This window comes from Gopherus evgoodei, unplaced genomic scaffold (genome assembly GCF_007399415.2).
Source record: "Gopherus evgoodei ecotype Sinaloan lineage unplaced genomic scaffold, rGopEvg1_v1.p scaffold_51_arrow_ctg1, whole genome shotgun sequence".
NCBI classification, from domain to species: domain Eukaryota; kingdom Metazoa; phylum Chordata; order Testudines; family Testudinidae; genus Gopherus; species Gopherus evgoodei.
The window spans coordinates 1344976-1362792 of record NW_022060072.1 but is presented as its reverse complement, the minus strand read 5'-3'; the positions used below and the strand labels follow the sequence as shown (position 1 = coordinate 1362792).

At 66.2% G+C, this 17817-nt stretch overlaps 2 protein-coding genes across 4 annotated transcripts; one reads left to right on the top strand and one right to left on the bottom strand.

Moving 5' to 3' along the window:
• The first annotated feature begins 158 nt into the window (after positions 1-158).
• Positions 159-9751, top strand: AGFG2 (ArfGAP with FG repeats 2). 2 transcript variants are annotated; one of them, XM_030547006.1, is made up of 12 exons: positions 159-371; positions 2086-2179; positions 3508-3623; positions 4068-4197; positions 4475-4619; positions 6118-6231; positions 6946-6978; positions 7476-7560; positions 7785-7849; positions 7943-8026; positions 9013-9083; positions 9544-9751. In XM_030547006.1, exons 1-12 carry the CDS (start codon positions 178-180, stop codon positions 9601-9603), a joined length of 1191 nt encoding a protein of 396 aa, XP_030402866.1. In that variant the 5' UTR covers positions 159-177; the 3' UTR covers positions 9604-9751. The 2 variants fall into 2 exon arrangements, with proteins under 2 accessions (XP_030402866.1, XP_030402865.1); XM_030547005.1 differs by having other exon boundaries at positions 7473-7560.
• A 1574-nt stretch (positions 9752-11325) lies between these two features.
• On the bottom strand, positions 11326-16480 carry LOC115643179 (rhomboid-related protein 4-like). Of its 2 annotated transcripts, none has more exons than XM_030547026.1 (4): positions 16328-16480; positions 15098-15230; positions 14460-14627; positions 11326-13497 (listed from the first exon to the last, which is right to left on the bottom strand). In XM_030547026.1, exons 1-3 carry the CDS (start codon positions 16428-16430, stop codon positions 14531-14533), a joined length of 333 nt encoding a protein of 110 aa, XP_030402886.1. In that variant the 5' UTR covers positions 16431-16480; the 3' UTR covers positions 11326-13497; positions 14460-14530. The 2 variants fall into 2 exon arrangements, with proteins under 2 accessions (XP_030402886.1, XP_030402887.1); XM_030547027.1 differs by having other exon boundaries at positions 14460-14624.
• Between the last annotated feature and the right edge of the window lie 1337 nt (positions 16481-17817).

Genomic DNA, 17817 nt, shown 5'->3' with positions numbered 1-17817 from the left:
AGAGGCGCTGTGGCGAATCAGTGAGGGCGGGTTCGCGACGCAGGCGCACGGGCGACTAACGGAAACGGCGTGGGACGGTTGCGCACGCGCGGAAGCGGGAGGGGGGGAGCTGGCGCCTGCGCAGTGCGCTCGGGCGGCGCGGCCCCGCTGACAGCAGGCGGGAGGGGCGGGGGCCTGATGGCGGCCGGGTCCGGGGGCAGGAAGCCCGGCGCCCCGCGGGACGCGGAGTCCGAGGTCTGGTCCCGCCGCGTCAGGGACCTGGTGGGCTCCGGGCCCGGCAACCGCCTCTGCTTCGAGTGCGGCCAGCGCGGCGTCACCTACGTGGACATCACGCTGGGCAGCTTCGTGTGCACGGGCTGCTCGGGGGCGCTGTGAGTGGGGGCGGGGCTTCGTGTGCTCGGGGGCGCTGTGAGTGGGGGCGGGGCTTCGTGTGCACGGGGGCGCTGTGAGTGGGGGCGGGGCTGCGGGCAGGGGGCGGGGCTTCGTGTGCACGGGGACGCTGTGAGTGGGGGCGGGGCTGCGAGCAGGGGGCGGGGCTTCGTGTGCTCGGGGGCGCTGTGAGTGGGGGCGGGGCTTTGTGTGCTCGGGGGCGGGGCTTCGTGTGCTCGGGCTGCTCGGGGGCGCTGTGAGTGGGGGCGGGGCTGCGGGCGGGGGCGGGGCTTCGTGTGCACGGGCTGCTCGGGGGCGCTGTGAGTGGGGGCGGGGCTGCGGGCGGGGGCGGGGCTTCGTGTGCTCGGGGGCGGGGCTGCGGGCAGGGGCGGGGCTTCGTGTGCTCGGGGGCGCTGTGAGTGGGGGCGGGGCTGCGGGCGGGGGCGGGGCTTCGTGTGCACGGGCTGCTCGGGGGCGCTGTGAGTGGGGGCGGGGCTGCGGGCAGGGGGCGGGGCTTCGTGTGCTCGGGGGCGGGGCTGCGGGCAGGGGCGGGGCTTCGTGTGCTCGGGGGCGCTGTGAGTGGGGGCGGGGCTTCGTGTGCACGGGCTGCTCGGGGGCGCTGTGAGTGGGGGCGGGGCTTCGTGTGCCAGGGCGCTGTTAGTGGGGGCAGGGGACGGGGCTTTGCGTGGGCTGCTCGGGGGCATTGTGAGTGGGGGCGGGGCTACGAGAAGGGCTGTGGCTTAGTGTGCTTCGGGAGGGGCCAATAAATGGGCGGGGCTTCTGGGTCCCACCCTCAGCTCAGCCCCCATCTGATCCCACCCTTCCTGCCCCACCTCACACGGGGGCAGGGGGGCTCCTGTAGCCCCGTTTCTTGCTCCGTGGGGGGGGGTCTCTCACAGTCTCCCCCATCCCCCTTGCAGCAGGAGCCCCTGGCGCCCCCCAGGGACAGCGCTGCAGCCTGCAGCTCACCTGCTGAATGTCCCGTAACGCAGGCCTTGTCTACACTGCAAAGTTGCAGAGCTGGTGAGGGGGTTACAGCGCTGCAACTTAGGAGGTGTACACATCTGCAGGGCACGACCAGCGCTGCAACTCCCTGTTTGCAGCAGTGGCCGTACACCCGGTCGTGCCTCGGGTGTAGAGGATCCAGCGCTGGATCACCAGCGCTGGTCATCAGGTGTAGACACTCACCAGCGTTTTTGTTGACCTCCGTGGAATAAGCAGGTATCCCAGCATACCTGAGGAAGCCTTTCTGGTAATTAAGCAAACTCCACTGCCCTCCAAGCAGGTCTCCTTCCCCGCGGTGTGCTCTGGCGTTCCCCGACCCCCCCTCCAAGCAGGTCTCCTTCCCCGCGGTGTGCAACAGCGCTGCAGCGTGGCCACATCTAACACCACTTGCAGCGCTGGTTGCTGTAAGTGTGGCCACTCTGCAGCGCTGGCGCTCTACAGCTGTACTAATACAGCTGTAACAACCAGCGCTGCAAAATTGTAGATGTAACCAAAGCCGCAGTCAATTGCCGAGGGGGGCAGGACCAGGCCACGGGGCACCTTGGGACTTCCCAGGCCTTGGCCTCATTCTTCTTCAGTGTGTGACCTGGAAACCAGGACGCCTGGGTTCTCAGGGAGGGGGGCTCCGGCCTCGTCCTCCTAGTCCCAGAGCCCTGTGGGCTCCTCGGGCCGGCCGGAGAGGCAGAGCCGTAATCCTTGTCTCTGTTGCAGCCGCGGCCTGAATCCCCCGCACCGCGTCAAATCCATTTCCATGACCACCTTCACCGAGGCCGACGTGCTGTTCCTGCAGGCCCGCGGCAACGAGGTGAGAGGCCAGGGACGGGCCTTGATTTCCTGTCTTATACCAGTGCCAAGCTGAGAGCCCACTGCACATAGAACCCAGGAGTCCTGGCTCCCAGCCCCCCCTGCTCTAACCCACCAGCCCCCACTCCCCTCCCAGAGCCGGGGAGAGAACCCAGGAGTCCTGGCTCCCAGCGCCCCCTGCTGTACCCACCAGCCCCCACTCCCCTCCCAGAGCCGGGGAGAGAACCCAGGAGTCCTGGCTCCCAGCCCCGCTGCTCTAACCACCAGCCCCCACTCCCCTCCCAGAGCTGGGGAGAGAACCCAGAGTCCTGGCTCCCAGCCCCCCCTGCTCTAACCCACCAGCCCCCACTCCCCTCCCAGCGCCAGGGAGAGAACCCAGGCGTCCTGGCTCCCAGCCTCGCTGCTCTAACCACCAGCCCCCACTCCCCTCCCAGAGCTGGGGAGAGAACCCAGGAGTCCTGGCTCCCAGCCCCCCCTGCTCTAACCACCAGCCCCCACTCCCTTCCCAGAGTTGGGGAGAGAACCCAGGCGTCCTGGCTCCCAGCCCCGCTGCTCTAACCACCAGCCCCCACTCCTCTCCCAGAGCTGGGGAGAGAACCCAGGAGTCCTGGCTCCCAGCCCCCGCTGCTCTAACCACCAGCCCCCACTCCCCTCCCAGAGCTGGGGAGAGAACCTAGGAGTCCTGGCTCCCAGCCCCCTCTGCTCTAACCCACCAGCCTCCACTCCCCTCCCAGAGCCGGGGAGAGAACCCAGGAGTCCTGGCTCCCAGCCCCCCTGCTCTGACCCACCAGCCCCCACTCCCCTCCCAGAGCCGGGGAGAGAACCCAGGAGTCCTGGCTCCCAGCCCCCCCTGCTCTAACCACCAGCCCCCACTCCCCTCCCAGAGCTGGGGAGAGAACCTAGGAGTCCTGGCTCTTAGCCCTCCTGCTCTGACCCACCAGCCCTCATTCCCCTCCCAGAGCCGGGGAGAGAACCCAGGAGTCCTGGCTCCCAGCCCCCCTTACTCTAACCACCAGCCCCCACTCCCCTCCCAGAGCTGGGGAGAGAACCCAGGAGTCCTGGCTCCCAGCCCCCCCTGCTCTAACCACCAGCCTCCACTCCCCTCCCAGAGCTGGGGAGAGAACCCAGGAGTCCTGGCTCCCAGCGCCCCCTGCTGTACCCACCAGCCCCCACTCCCCTCCCAGAGCCAGGGAGAGAATCCAGGCGTCCGGGCTCCCAGCCCCCCCTGCTCTGACCCGCCAGCCCCCACTCCCCTCCCAGAGCCAGGGAGAGAATCCAGGCGTCCGGGCTCCCAGCCTCCTTTGTCTAACAAAGTCTTGCTGGTCCTAGGCCTGCCAGAAGGTTTGGCTGGGATCCTTCGATCCCCGCACGTCGCTGCTCCCAGACTCCAGGGACCCGCAGAAAGTGAAGGAGTTCTTGCAGGAGAAATATGAGAAGAAGAGATGGTAAAAGTGGAGCGGCGGACGAGTGGGGTTGGGAGAGGAGGGGACTGTCCTTGGTTTAGCACAAACTGGGCCCCTCACCCCTTCAGCCCCTCCTGTGGGTGCAATGGAGGCACACAGTTCCTGCTCCTTGGCATACTTGACATACCCCAGAGCCGGGGAGAGAACCCAGGAGTCCTGGCTCCCAGCCCCCCCTGCTCTAACCCACTATCCTGCACCCCCCTCCCAGAGCCGGGGAGAGAACCCAGGAGTCCTGGCTCCCAGCCCCCCCTGCTCTAACCCACTATCCCGCACTCCCCTCCCAGAGCTGGGGAGAGAACCCAGGCATCCTGGCTGCTCAAATCCTGCTGCCATCCTATTTTTGTAGGCCCCCAAGGTTCTCTGACCGTGGTTGGGGGTGTCCCTGTGGCTGGTGCTGGCAATGTGTCTTTCTGGCTCCCCCTGCAGGTACGTCTCGCCGGATCAAGCCAAGGGTGCTGCCTCCCTGGCCAGCCAGAGCTCCACCCCAGAGGTGAAGCCCCAGCAGACCCTTTTAGGGGACTCAGGAGGACTCCTCACAGCTGCCGGATCCAGCCGGGTAAGCCAGGATTCCTGGGTTCTCTCCCCTGGTCTGGGAGAGGAGTGGGGTCTAGTGGTTAGAGCAAGGGGGGGCTGGGAGCCAGGACTCCTGGGTTCTCTCCCTGGCTCTGGGAGGGGAGTGGGGACTGGTGTGTTAGAGCAGGGGGGGCTGGGAGCCAGGACTCCTGGGATCTCTCCCTGGCTCTGGGAGGGAAGGAGGGTCTGGTGGTTAGAGTGGGTGGGGCTGGGAGCCAGGACGCCGTGGCCACAGGCCTCTTACCAGTTGTGTCTCTCAGACCTCGGGCCAGCCCCGCCTGCCACACCAGCGCACCCCCCAGCCGGCCAAGAAAGCCAGCACAGACCTCCTGGCGGATATTGGTGGGGACCCTTTCGCCGCCCCCCAGCCGGTCCCTGCCTTCGCCATGTTCCCTGCCTTCCCAAGTAAGTATAGGGGGCAGGGGAGCCAGAGGCCTTGCTGCGCCCTGCCCGCGCCAGCCATACAGCGTTAATGTGAGCAGCTAGAACGACACACCCGTGTGGTGATACTGGGCAGTGCAAGCTGGGAGGCACCATAGAGCTCTGGGCTAGGAGACACCCTGCATGTGGCGATGGTCAATAGTACAGTCTGGGAGTTGGCCAGTTAGAGCTCTGAACTAGTGAGGCACCCATAAGGTGATACTGGGTAGTGCAGGCTGGGAGCTGGCTGACCACAGAGTGCTCAGCTAGAGAGACCCCCGTGAGGTGATACTGGGTAGTATAGGCTGAGAGCTGGCTGACCATAGAGTGCTGAGCTAGAGAGACACCCCCCCATGTGGTGTTACTGGGTAGTGCTGGCTGGGAGCTGGCTGACCATAGAGCGCTGAGCTAGAGAGACCCCCGTGTGGTGTTACTGGGTAGTGCTGGCTGGGAGCTGGCTGATCATAGAGCGCTGAGCTAGAGAGACACCCCCCCATGTGGTGTTACTGGGTAGTATAGGCTGAGAGCCGGCTGATCATAGAGCGCTGAGCTAGAGAGACACCCCCCCATGTGGTGTTACTGGGTAGTATAGGCTGGGAGCTGGCTGACCATAGAGCGCTGAGCTAGAGAGACACCCCCCCATGTGGTGTTACTGGGTAGTATAGGCTGGGAACTGGCTGACCATAGAGCGCTGAGCTAGAGAGATCCCTGTGAGGTGATACTGGGTAGTATAGGCTGAGAGCTGGCTGACCATAGAGCGCTGAGCTAGAGAGACACCCCCCCATGTGGTGTTACTGGGTAGTATAGGCTGGGGGCTGGCTGATCATAGAGCGCTGAGCTAGAGAGACACCCCCCCATGTGGTGTTACTGGGTAGTATAGGCTGAGAGCTGGCTGACCATAGAGCGCTGAGCTAGAGAGACACCCCCCCATGTGGTGTTACTGGGTAGTGCTGGCTGGGAGCTGGCTGACCATAGAGCGCTGAGCTAGAGAGACCTCCATGTGGTGTTACTGGGTAGTATAGGCTGGGAGCTGGCTGACCATAGAGCGCTGAGCTAGAGAGACCCCCATGTGGTGTTACTGGGTAGTGCTGGCTGGGAGCTGGCTGATCATAGAGCTCTGAGCAAGCGAGACACACACCCCCATGTGGTGTTACTGGGTAGTGCAGGCTGGGAGCTGGCTGATCATAGAGCTCTGAGCTAGAGAGACCCCCGTGTGGTGTTACTGGGTAGTATAGGCTGAGAGCCGGCTGATCATAGAGCTCTGGGCAAGCGAGACACACACCCCCATGTGTTACTGGGTAGTGCAGGCTGGGAGCTGGCTGATCATAGAGCTCTGAGCTAGAGGGACCCCCATTTGGTGTTACTGGGTAGTATAGGCTGAGAGCCGGCTGATCATAGAGCTCTGAGCAAGCGAGACACACACCCCCATGTGTTACTGGGTAGTGCAGGCTGGGAGCTGGCTGACCTCCTATGTCCTTCCCAGGCCAGGCCCCAGCCCACGCTGCCTTTGCCAATTTTGATGCCTTTGGGTGCAGCCCGGTAGCGTCGGCCTTCGGGGGGGCGTCAGTGCCATTCCACACCCAGTCGACAGCCGCAGGTAATGCTCCCTCTGCCCCTCCCGCTGCCCGGGCCTTCCTTGGCATGAATGCTGGATTGGAGGGAGGCACCATGCAGTCTAGTGGTTAGAGCAGCGGTGCAGCCAGGACTCCTGGGTTCTCTCCCAGGCTCTGGGAGGAGAGTGGGGGCTGGTGGGTTAGAGCAGGGGGGCTGGGAGCCAGGACTCCTGGGTTCTCTCCCCGGCTCCGGGAGGGGAGTGCGGGCTGGTGGGTCAGAGCAGGGGGGCTGGGAGCCAGGACTCCTGGGTTCTCTCCCCGGCTCTTGGAGGGGAGTGGGGGCTGGTGGGTTAGAGCAGGGGGGCTGGGAGCCAGGACTCCTGGGTTCTCTCCCTGGCTCTGGGAGGGGATTGCAGGCTGGTGGGTCAGAGCAGGGTGGGCTGGGAGCCAGGACTCCTGGGTTCTCTCCCTGGCTCTGGGAGGGGATTGCAGGCTGGTGGGTCACAGCAGGGTCGGGGGCTGGGAACCAGAACTCCTGGGTTCTCTCCCCAGCTCATGATGATGGGCCGACCCTTAGTCTTATCTTAGCTGGGAATGTGCAGGTGAATGGTTACCCATGTGGGTGGGTATTTCTAGGGGACTGTCCCCAGTCCCTGCTTCCAAGGCCTGGGGTCCCCCTAGCTCTGCTGGGAGGAGGGGTGGGACTCCCCTAGCATCTCTCTTGCTTTAACCCTTTGCTCTCTGCTTCCTGTTCCCAGCCAGTCGGACGGTCCCGGGCGGTTACAGCTTTGGTGAGATCATGATCGTGGTTTGCTTCTCCCTTGGGATACCGGACTTAGGGGTCAGGACTCCTGGGTTCTCTCCCCGGCTCTGGGAGGGGAGTGGGGGCTGGTGGTCAGAGCAGGGGGGCTGGGAGCCAGGACTCCTGTGTTCTCTCCCTGGCTCTGGGAGGGGAGTAGGGGCTGGGGTGTTAGAGCAAGGGGGGTCTGGGAGCTAGGACTCCTGGCTTCTCTCCCAGCCTGTGGAGTTGGCTGCAGGCTCAGGATGGGGAAAATCAATTTGAGTTTAGTTGGGAGTTAATATAAAAATAATGTTTCCCTGAGGAGTGCAGTGGTGCCTGGCATGGGCACCGGGGGCGCTGGCGCTGCTCCCTGGCCTCTCCCGCGTGATGGATGCAGTGGGGTCGGGGGGTCCTGGCGCCTGCAGGCTGCACCCACTGCCCCAACCCCCAGAGGGAGGGCGTGCGCCTTGGCGGGGGTGACCACGCTGTTCCCTTCTGTGCCAGCAGGGGGTGCCCAGGTGAGCGGCTTTGGCGCCTCCCCCTCCAGCCACCCTGGCAGCGGGATCCCGGACATGGGCGGAGCACCCGGCAGGTATTAACCCCTTCTCTGGACCCCCCCCCCAGTGGCCCCTGGGCGGCGGGACCCCAGGAGACTGGACAGGTGGGGTGGCCCGCCCTTGGCCTGCAGGCTCAGGACCGTGGGGAAACCCAGGTGCATTGTGGGTGGTCCGCTCTGTGTAGGGGAGGGAGGGGGTGTGTCTCAGCGCTCCCCCCCACCCCAGTGGGTTTGGCTAACACCGTCTCTCTTCTCCGCAGCCTCTTTGGGAGCCTGAGCCAGCCGGCGGCCCTGCCCCCGCCCGGCCCTGCGCCCTCCTACGGGGGTAGGTGGCTTTTGCTTTGGTCCAGGGGGGCGCTAACGCCCGTCGGCAGCCAGTAGCAATGAGCCACCTCTCCTGTGCCACCCTCTCTTCCAGCCTACACCAACCCCTTCGCCCCGCCCGCCGCCCCGCCTGCCCGGCCCAGCACCAACCCCTTCCAGCCCAACGGCACCGCACCAGGTGAGCCCCCATCAGGACGCCTGGGTCCTGTCTGGACGCCTGGGTCCCGTCCCCGGCACTGGAAGGGGAGTAGCGGCTGGTGGGTTAGAGCGGGGGGGGAGGGGGGAGCTGGGAGTCAGGACTCCTGGGTTCTCTTCCTGGCTCTGCGAGGGGAGTGGGGGCTGGTGAGTCAGAGCAGGGGAGGCTGGGAGCCAGGACTCCTGGGTTCTCCCCCCGGCTCTGGGAGGGGTGTGGGGGCTGGTGGGTCAGAGCAGGGGGTGCTGGGAGCCAGGACTCCTGGGTTCTCTCCCTGGCTCTGGGAGGGGAATTGGGGCTGGTGAGTCAGAGCAGGGGAGGCTGGGAGCCAGGACTCCTGGGTTCTCTCCCTGGCTCTGGGAGGGGAGTGGGGGCTGGTGGGTCAGAGCAGGGGAGGCTGGGAGCCAGGACTCCTGGGTTCTCTCCCTGGCTCTGGGAGGGGAGTGGGGGCTGGTGGTTAGAGCAGGAGGGCTGTGAGCCAGGACTCCTGGGTTCTCTCCCCGGCTCTGGAAGGGGAGTGGGGGCTGGTGGGTTAGAGCAGGGGGGCTGGGAGCCAGGACTCGGGTTCTCTCCCCGGCTCTGGAAGGGGAGTGGGGGCTGGTGGGTCAGAGCAGGGAGGGCTGGGAGCCAGGACTCCTGGGTTCTCTCCCTGGCTCTGGGAGGGGAGTGGGGGCTGGTGGGTTAGAGCTGGGGGGCTGGGAGCCAGGACTCTTGGGTTCCCTCCCTGGCTCTGAGAGGGGAGTGGGGGCTGGTGGGTCAGAGCAGGGAGGGCTGGGAGCCAGGACTCCTGGGTTCTCTCCCTGGCTCTGGGAGGGGAGTGGGGGCTGGTGGGTTAGAGCAGGGGGGCTGGGAGCCAGGACTCGGGTTCTCTCCCCGGCTCTGGAAGGGGAGTGGGGGCTGGTGGGTCAGAGCAGGGAGGGCTGGGAGCCAGGACTCCTGGGTTCTCTGGCAGCTCACCTCTCCCCCTGCAGGTTCCAGTTTTGATGGGTTTGCTGCAGCCCAAGTGGGGCAGCCGGTCGGGATCTCCACCAATCCCTTCATGGTGAGGACCATCCCATTCCTAGCCAGTCAGGTTGCAGTGGGGCCCTGCTGGGGTTTGGCATCTTCCCCTGCTCTCCTGGGGGTTCTGGCTTCAGCAGCCCCACAGCGAAGCTGGAGCTCCAGGTCCCAGCTTTGTTTCCCTAGGGCAGAGCCACTCTGCTGACTCACCCAATCGCCCAGATCAGATCTGTCCCATCATCCGCACAGTAGGGCGTCCTCCTTGCTGGTTTCTGCATTCCCCGGCCCCTGCGTCGGCTCCCCTCACCCATGGGCGGTGCTCCACTCCCTCTCTGTGGAGCCCGGCTGACAAGCAGCCTTGGACCCTGGGGTCTGGTCTGGGTTGTGGGGTACGAGTCGGGGATCCAACGGGCGTTGGTATCTGACTGTGTGAGCAGTTACAGCCGTCCGTCTGTCTGCTGCCACCTGTCCCCCGTCTCTCTAACCCCCCTTTGTCCCCCCAGACAGCAGCTCCATCCCCGCCCTTCGTCATCAAGCATCCAGCCACCAACCCCTTCTTATAGCGAGGTGCCCGGACGGCTGCTGTGGGCAGGAAGTGCCCATCCCATCCAGCAGGGGGCAGGCCGCTGCAGCCACCCCTCCCCCCCCCGCACCGGCTTCCGGCTGCGCAGCCCCAACGCCGTGAGGATGGGCTGGACCAAGTGCTTTAACTACTGCGATGGCTTCTAAGGGAACCGGCCCGGAGGAGAGCTGGCCCTTGAAGAGAGGTTCTGGGCCCAGCACTGAGGCATTCTGGGACTTGTAGTCTCGGTGGGGATTTTTCAGCAGTGCATGCTGGGAAAGTGGAGGGGGGTGGGAATGTGGGTCAAGTGGGTTAGCTGGCCCTTAAGAGGGGTCTGGGATTCTTCTGGGCCATGTGGTCCAGAGGGGAACCCCAGGGGAGCTGGAGGTGGGGCAGCAATGCATGCTGGGAAAGGGAGCCCTCTCTGCTTCTCCTCCCAAGCAGGAGGGGCTGGGGTCCCTTTGGGGGCTGGAATGAGTGTGGGCTTTGCCCTGGGGGGCTGGGATCCATGAGGGGCTGGAATCTCTGGGGGGCTCCGCCATGGGGGCTGGGATTCCTGGGGGGCTGGAATCTTTTGGGGGCTAGAATCTCGGGGGGGCTACGCCATGGGGGGCTGGGATTCCTGGGGACTCCACCATGGGGGCTGGGATTCCTGGGGGCTCCATCATGGGGAGCTGGGCTCCACCCGGCACTCTGCCTTTTCTGGGGGGTTGAGCTGTCCCCCTCTGAGCCGCTCTGACCCCATCGCAGTCTAGGCTCTGCCCGAGTGAGATTCTCCCCACCCAGACCCACTGACCGTGCAGCCCCAGCCCCTCTTCGTGGGGTGGAACCCAGGAGTCCTGGCTCCTCACCACCCCTCCCCTCTGCTGTCACCCCATCTCTGGCCAGCTGCTTCCTCACAGCCTCCCATGTTCCAGCCCCCGTACTCTTGAAACAGGGGTGGGGGAACATGGCCTGGCCTTCAGGCTCCCCCTCCCGGCTGCTGGCCCTCGAATCACTCTCCTGCCCCACAGGGGTGCTGGCCAGAGCGGCTGGGCACCCCAGATACCAGCCCCACAGCAGCATCCCCAGCACGGACCATCCCCCTCGACGGCGTATGCTAAGCGGGGAGGGGACCTCGACCTACACCAGACCTGCACCGACCTGCACCGACCTGCACCAAGGGCGGGCCCCCCCTCTGCTGCAAGCACTGGGCAGAGAACCCAGGAATCCTGGCTCCCAGTCCCCCCTGCTGTAACCCATCAGCCCCACTCCCCTCCCAGAGCTGGGGAGAGAACCCAGGAGTCCTGGCTCCCAGCCCCCCCTGCTCTAACCCACCAGCCCCCACTCCCCTCCCAGAGCTGGGGAGAGGACCCAGGAGTCCTGGCTCCCAGCCCCCCTGCTGTAACCCATCAGCCCCCACTCCCCTCCCAGAGCCGGGGAGAGGACCCAGGAGTCCTGGCTCCCAGCCCCCCTGCTCTAACCCACCAGCCCCCACTCCCCTCCCAGAGCCGGGGAGAGAACCCAGGAGTCCTGGCTCCCAGCCCCCCTGCTCTAACCCACCAGCCCCCACTCCCCTCCCAGAGCCAGGGAGAGAACCCAGGAGTCCTGGCTCCCAGCCCCCCCTGCTCTAACCACCAGCCCCCACTCCCCTCCCAGAGCCGGGGAGAGGACCCAGGAGTCCTGGCTCCCAACCCCCTACTCCCCTCCCAGAGCCGAGGAGAGAACCCAGGAGTCCTAGCTCCCTCCTGCCCCACCATTTGCTAATTTTTTTTGTCGGTTTCCTCTCCACTCCGGATCCTTTTCCAGCCCCAGGCCGCCCCCAACCGCTGCTGCCAAAATCTTGGCCATCTCAACCCCACATTTAACCAGCCAGCTCCTCCCCTGGGGCGACCCCCCCCGTGGGAGATCACACACACCCCACTGCCGCTTCGGACAAACATCCCCTCACTCAGCTTCACGCCCCCTCCTGGTTTTGGGGGGGCCACGCTTCATCCCCATCCCGCCCCCTAGAACAAGGGGCCGCGCTGGCAGTATTTTTCTGAGAGAAAAGTGAATGATCTTTTTAATATATAGAGACGTTTTTGGCGCTGGAAATGGTTCTCTCGAGATCGCTCTATAAAATCTATATTGGACCTTTGTGACTGCCGTCCTGTGGTGGGGGGTTGGACCCGAGCCCCCCGCCGGCCCTCCTATGCCCCCTGCCCAGGCACCCTGGGTGTGACTCCCAATCCAGTGGCTCCTGTCACCTGGTCGGCTGAGGGGGCCCCGCTAATGCGCTGGGCCCCATTTGAGACCCTGTGCGTGCACTTGTGATTTTGCACATGGGTACACTTGTGATCGTGCGCTTGGTATCTGGCACGTGCACGTGTGATTTTACATGCAGTGCGCTTGTGATCATGCACTTGTGATTTTGCAAGCAGGTACACTTGTGAACCTGTGCATGCGCTTGTGATCCTGTGCGTGTGCTTGTGATTTTGCATGTGAGTGCGCTTGTGATCCTGTGCGTGCGCTTGTGATTTTGCATGTGGGTGCACTGGTGATCGTGCGCTTGTGATCCGGCATGTGCACGTGTGATTTTACATGCAGTGTACGTGTAATTTGGCATGTGCACTTGTGGTTGTGCATGCAGTGTGTGTGAGATCCAGCACGTGCCCTTGTGATGTTGCGTGCAGCGTGCTTGGGACCCCGTGCATGCCCTTCTGACCCTGTGCAGCTGCCTGTGAGTGTGCATGCAGTGCGCTTGTGACCTCGCACATGCCTGGGTTGTGTGGCCTGCAATGAGCTTACCTGCTAATCCGCTCGTGCACTGTCGGCCCCCCGAGTGTGAGCAGTGATGCACCCACAACCGTGTGCAATCTTGTGCTTGTGGGGGCGTGCACACAAATGTCCTTGCCTCAGAACAGGGTGGGCACGTGCTTAGCATCTCCCCCACTCCTACCCTTGCATGTGACTAGGGTCAGTTGTGTGCATGCAGCTCGCACCTCACAGGTGACAGTGGGTGTGTCCTGCTGTGTCTTGCACACGCTTGTGATCCTCCACGAGCGCTGCTGCAATCTCATGCTTCCGTGCCAGGCCTGCCTGCTGACACTGCACGTCTCTCGCACGTTCCCTGGTGATCCTGGCTGCTGCTCTCTCCCCTCGCATGGCTCAACATCCACAACTGCTCTCGCCCACATGTGCAATGCCTTGCACGTCTACTACTCCCCCTGTGTGCCCATCGCCTCTTGCACACTCTCCTTGTGCCTTAGCCCTCGCACACTAGTGCACACTCTCACACTTGCCCTCCCACACGTCCACTTGAACTTTCTCTTGTGCTCACCCAGGCCTCAGCCAATGGGCACACTTTGCGCTCTGGCCTTATCCAAGTGACACCAGCAGGTCCCCATGGGTTCCCCCGTGCCCACCCTGGGCCTGGCATCAACAGCCGCTCACACGCTTGGCAGGTCGTTGCATGACAGCAACGCATGTGGCCACACGGGGCTTTCCTGCCCTGCCTGCGGGTGGTGCCAGGGCGCGTCATACTGTGCCCCCGGGTCACGGGATGTTTGCTGTGCCCGGCCTTCTCCCACCGGTGTGGGATCACTCTCTCGTGCGACAGCCCGTGCCCCATTCCCTGTCCCCCTGAGCCAGCCTGTCCCCACCCTGGGGGCGAGTGGGAGCCGGTGCCCCCTAGAGGGGACAGGCCCCTGCCCCATTCCCTGCTCCTGAGCCAGTCAGTCCCTGCCCTGAGGCGGGCTGGGGCGTGGGGCAGCCGCCCGTTGTGTGCAGTGGAAACAGAGGGGCTCTCAGACGCAGGCCAGGCGTGTTTACCTACAAACAGCACCAGAGCCAAGTTGACAAAACAGGCCTGGAGCCAAACTGGTGCCGTGGGGCTGGGCCGGGGAGCAGTGGGGCTGGCGGCTCCAGGCTGGGCCTGCGGGGACAGAGAGACGGGCTGTTAGATTGGGGGGGGGCAACTGCTCCCTTCCAGCCTCTGCTGCACCAGGCCCCCCAGGCTGGCCAAGGGGTGTGGTGGGCCACCCTGTGTCACAGATACACACACCCCTCCCCTCCCAGCGCTGGGGAGAGAACCCAGGAGTCCTGGCTCCCAGCCCCCCTGCTCTAACCCCTCAGGCCCCCACTGCCCTCCCAGAGCTTAGGATGGAACCCAGGAGTCCTGGCTCCCAGCCCCCCCCTGCTCTGACCCACCAGCCCCCACTCCCCTCCCAGAGCCGGGGAGAGAACCCAGGAGTCCTCGCTCCCAGGCCCCCTGCTCTGACCCACCAGCCCCCACTCCCCTCCCAGAGCCGGGGAGAGAACCCAGGAGTCCTGGCTCCCAGGCCCCCTGCTCTGACCCACCAGCCCCCACTCCCCTCCCAGAGCCGGGGAGAGAACCCAGGAGTCCTGGCTCCCAGGCCCCCTGCTCTGACCCACCAGCCCCCACTCCCCTCCCAGAGCCGGGGAGAGAACCCAGGAGTCCTGGCTCCCAGGCCCCCTGCTCTGACCCACCAGCCCCCACTCCCCTCCCAGAGCCAGGGAGAGAACCCAGGAGTCCTGGCTCCCAGCCCCCCCTGCTCTGACCCACCAGCCCCCACTCCCCTCCCAGAGCCAGGGACAGAACCCAGGAGTCCTGGCTCCCAGCCCCCCCTGTTCTGACCCACCAGCCCCCACTCCCCTCCCAGAGCTGGGGAGAGAACCCAGGAGTCCTGGCTCCCAGCCCCCCTGCTCTGACCCACCAGCCCCCACTCCCCTCCCAGAGCTGGGGAGAGAACCCAGGAGTCCTGGCTCCCAGCCCCCCTGCTCTGACCCACCAGCCCCCACTCCCCTCCCAGAGCCAGAGGGAGAACCCAGGCGTCCTGGCTCCCAGCCCCCTGTCCCAGAGGTGCTGTCACTCACGGTGGGTTTGGATGCAGGGCGCCCCCTGGCGGTGGGGTGGGGACGGTTCTGCTATCGAAGGTGTGGTCCCATCATACGCAGGTGAACAGGGGCGTGGCCAAGCCGAGGGGCGTGGCCGCGAGAGCCACGCCCACCAGCATTCCCGACAGGTGGCCTGTCAAGGAGCTGCTGCAAAGGAGAGATGGGGGTTAGAGTGGGGCAGCGCTGTGCCCCCTGCCCCACAACCCCCCTGCCTTGCCCCACAGAGTCATCTGTCCCACGGAGCCCCCTGCCCCTCTCCCTGCCCCACAGCCACCCTGGCCCCGCTCCCTACCCCACTGTGACCCCTGCCGTGCCCCGCAGTGCTCTCTGCCCCGTCCCCTGCCCCACAGCTCCCCCTGTCCTGCCCACAGCATCCTCTGCCCCATCTCCGGCCCCACAGCAAACTCTGCCCCGCTCCCTGTCCCACCCCCTGCCCTGCAGCCTCCCTGCCCTGCCCCACAGCACCCCCTGCCTGGCCTCCTACCCTGCCTATTCTCCAACCTGCCCCCTGCCCTGACTCCTGCCCCACAGTGCTCTCTGCCCCGCCCCTATCCCCCCCAGCCCTGTGCTGAGCCCCCCATCCTGCCCTTTGCCCCATGGCGCCCCCTAGCGCGCACCTGGGGTACAGGAGGGTCACGGTGCAGCACTCAGCCAGGCAGAGCCATTTGGTCGTTATGGTGACGCTGCCCAGGGTTACTATGGTGACAGGCGCTAGGAGACCCTCCATGGCTTCCAGAGAGAAGATGACCCCTGCAAAAGGGGGGCGGATCGGACAGGTAACGCAGGACACCTGGGTCCTCCCCCTGGCGCTGGGAGGGGAGTGGGGGCTGGTGGTTAGAGCGGGGGGGGCTGGGAGCCAGGACTCCTGGGTTCTCTCCTCGGCTCTGGGAGGGGAGCGGGGGCTGGTGGTTAGAGCGGGGGGGGCTGGGAGCCAGGACTCCTGGGTTCTCTCCCTGGCTCTGGGAGGGGAGTGGGGGCTGGTGGGTCAGAGCAGGGGGGCTGGGAGCCAGGACTCCTGGGTTCTCTCCCTGGCTCTGGGAGGGGAGTGGGGGCTGGTGGGTCAGAGCAGGGGGCTGGGAGCCAGGACTCCTGGGTTCTCTCCCCGGCTCTGGGAGGGGAGTGGGGGCTGGTGGGTCAGAGCAGGGGGGCTGGGGTCCAGGACTCCTGGGTTCTCTCCCCGGCTCTGGGAGGGGAGTGGGGGGGGTGGTGGTTAGAGCGGGGGGGCTGGGAGCCAGGACTCCTGGGTTCTCTCCCCGGCTCTGGGAGGGGAGTGGGGGCTGGTGGTTAGAGCAGGGGGGGCTGGGAGCCAGGACTCCTGGGTTCTCTCCCCGGCTCTGGGAGGGGAGTGGGGGCTGGTGGTTAGAGCGGGGGGGGCTGGGAACCAGGACTCCTGGGTTCTCTCCCCGGCTCTGGGAGGGCAGTGGGGGCTGGTGGGTTAGAGCAGGGGGCTGGGAGCCAGGACTCCTGGGTTCTCTCCCCGGCTCTGGGAGGGGAGTGGGGGCTGGTGGGTCAGAGCAGGGGGGGCTGGGAGCCAGGACTCCTGGGTTCTCTCCCGGCTCTGGGAGGGGAGTGGGGGGCTGGTGGGTCAGAGCAGGGGGGCTGGGAGCCAGGACTCCTGGGTTCTCTCCCGGCTCTGGGAGGGGAGTTGGGAGCCAGGACTCCTGGGTTCTCTCCCCGGCTCTGGGAGGGGAGTGGGGACTGGTGGGTCAGAGCAGGGGGGCTGGGAGCCAGGACTCCTGGGTTCTCCCCCCGGCTCTGGGAGGGGAGTGGGGGCTGGTGGGTCAGAGCAGGGGGGGCTGGGGATCAGGACTCCTGGGTCCCATCCCAGCTGGGCCCAGGCTCCCTACCTGAGAAGCCCACAGCGCAGTGTTCCCGGCAGCGGGGCTCTCGCAGGATGGCCGCCAGCCCCGCGTTCAGCCCTAGGTGGACCAGCCCCCCCAGCAGCGTCATGCCCCCCAGGAGCCAGCCCGCCCGCACGCTGCCCACCCTCCCCTCCAGCCCTGCCCCCAGCCACAGCAGTGCCCCCATGTTCAGCCCCAGGTGACCCCATCCCAGGTGGTGGAAGGGGGCCAGCAGGAGGCGCTGCCACTCGCCCAGAGCCCAGACCCCCTGCACACTGAGGCAGGTGTTCTCGGGGGATCCCAGGGGGTGAAGGTAGAGACCCACATTCAGGGCCACCAGGAGGAGGGTGGCGAGGGGCAGCCTGGCCACAGACATGCCCTCGGGGGGGCTGCCAGTCCGGAGGGTGGAAGGGGGGTCCCTGGGGCTAGGGGGAGCAGGAAAGTAGCATTCGGGGCAGTGCTGGGGGGCAGAGAGTGGCTCACGAGTGGGGGGGGCAGCAGTGCCAGGGCAGAGCCCTTGTGAGGTCACTGCTGATGTCTCGGGGGGGGGGGGGATTGCGGAAAGGGGAGGGGGCAGCCCCGGGAGCAGGCTGCCCCGAATTGTTTGTCTCGCTGGGAGCTAAGAATAAACCTCGTTCTGGGAATCCGGCATCAAGACCTGCCATGAACCCGGAGAGCCAGGGCTGGGCTGGCAGGGCTGCAGGTCGGGAGTGAGGGGCACCGGCAGAGCTGGGGGGGGCAGGGCTGGGCTAGCAGGGGCTGCAGGTCGGGAGTGAGTGGCACCGGCAGAGCTGGTGGGGGCAGGGCTGGGCTAGCAGGGCTGCGGGTCGGGAGTGAGGGGCGCTGGGGGAGCAGGGCTGGGGGGGCTGCAGGTCGGGAGTGAGGGGGCACCGGCAGGGCTGGGCTAGCAGGGGCTGCAGGTCGGGAGTGAGGGGCACCGGCAGAGCTGGGGGGCAGGGCTGGGCTGGCAGGGGCTGCGGGTCGGGAGTGAGGGGCACGGGCAGAGCAGGGGGGGCAGGGCTGGGCTAGCAGGGGCTGCGGGTCGGGAGTGAGGGGCACCGGCAGGGCTGGGCTGGCAGGGGCTGTGGGTCAGGAGTGAGGGGCACCGGCAGAGCTGGGGGGGCAGGGCTGGGCTGGCAGGGCTGCAGGTCGGGAGTGAGGGGCACCGGCAGAGCTGGGGGGGCAGGGCTGGGGGGGCTGCAGGTCAGGAGTGAGGGGCACCGGCAGAGCTGGGGGATCAGGGATGGGGGGGCTGCAGGTCAGGAGCGAGGGGCACCGGCAGAGCTGGGGGAGCAGGGATGGGGGGGCTGCAGGTCAGGAGTGAGGGGCACCGGCAGAGCTGGGGGAGCAGGGATGGGGGGGGCTGTGGGTCAGGAGTGAGGGGCACCGGCAGGGCCGGGCTAGCAGGGGCTGCAGGTCGGGAGTGAGGGGCACCGGCAGAGCTGGGGGAGCAGGGATGGGGGGGGCTGTGGGTCAGGAGTGAGGGGCACCGGCAG

Bases quoted from the DNA above. Each gene is read 5' to 3' on its own strand.
- AGFG2 (XM_030547005.1), top strand. From the start codon at position 178: ATGGCGGCCGGGTCCGGGGGCAGGAAGCCCGGCGCCCCGCGGGACGCG. The intron at 7,561-7,784 runs GTATTAACCCCT...TCTTCTCCGCAG, and splicing joins ATGGGCGGAGCACCCGGCAG to CCTCTTTGGGAGCCTGAGCC. The intron at 7,850-7,942 runs GTAGGTGGCTTT...CCTCTCTTCCAG, and splicing joins CCCTGCGCCCTCCTACGGGG to CCTACACCAACCCCTTCGCC.
- LOC115643179 (XM_030547026.1), bottom strand. From the start codon at position 16,430: ATGACGCTGCTGGGGGGGCTGGTCCACCTAGGGCTGAACGCGGGGCTG. The intron at 15,231-16,327 runs GTAGGGAGCCTG...CCCCTTTTGCAG, and splicing joins CTGCGCTGTGGGCTTCTCAG to GGGTCATCTTCTCTCTGGAA. The intron at 14,628-15,097 runs GTGCGCGCTAGG...TCTCCTTTGCAG, and splicing joins GTGACCCTCCTGTACCCCAG to CAGCTCCTTGACAGGCCACC.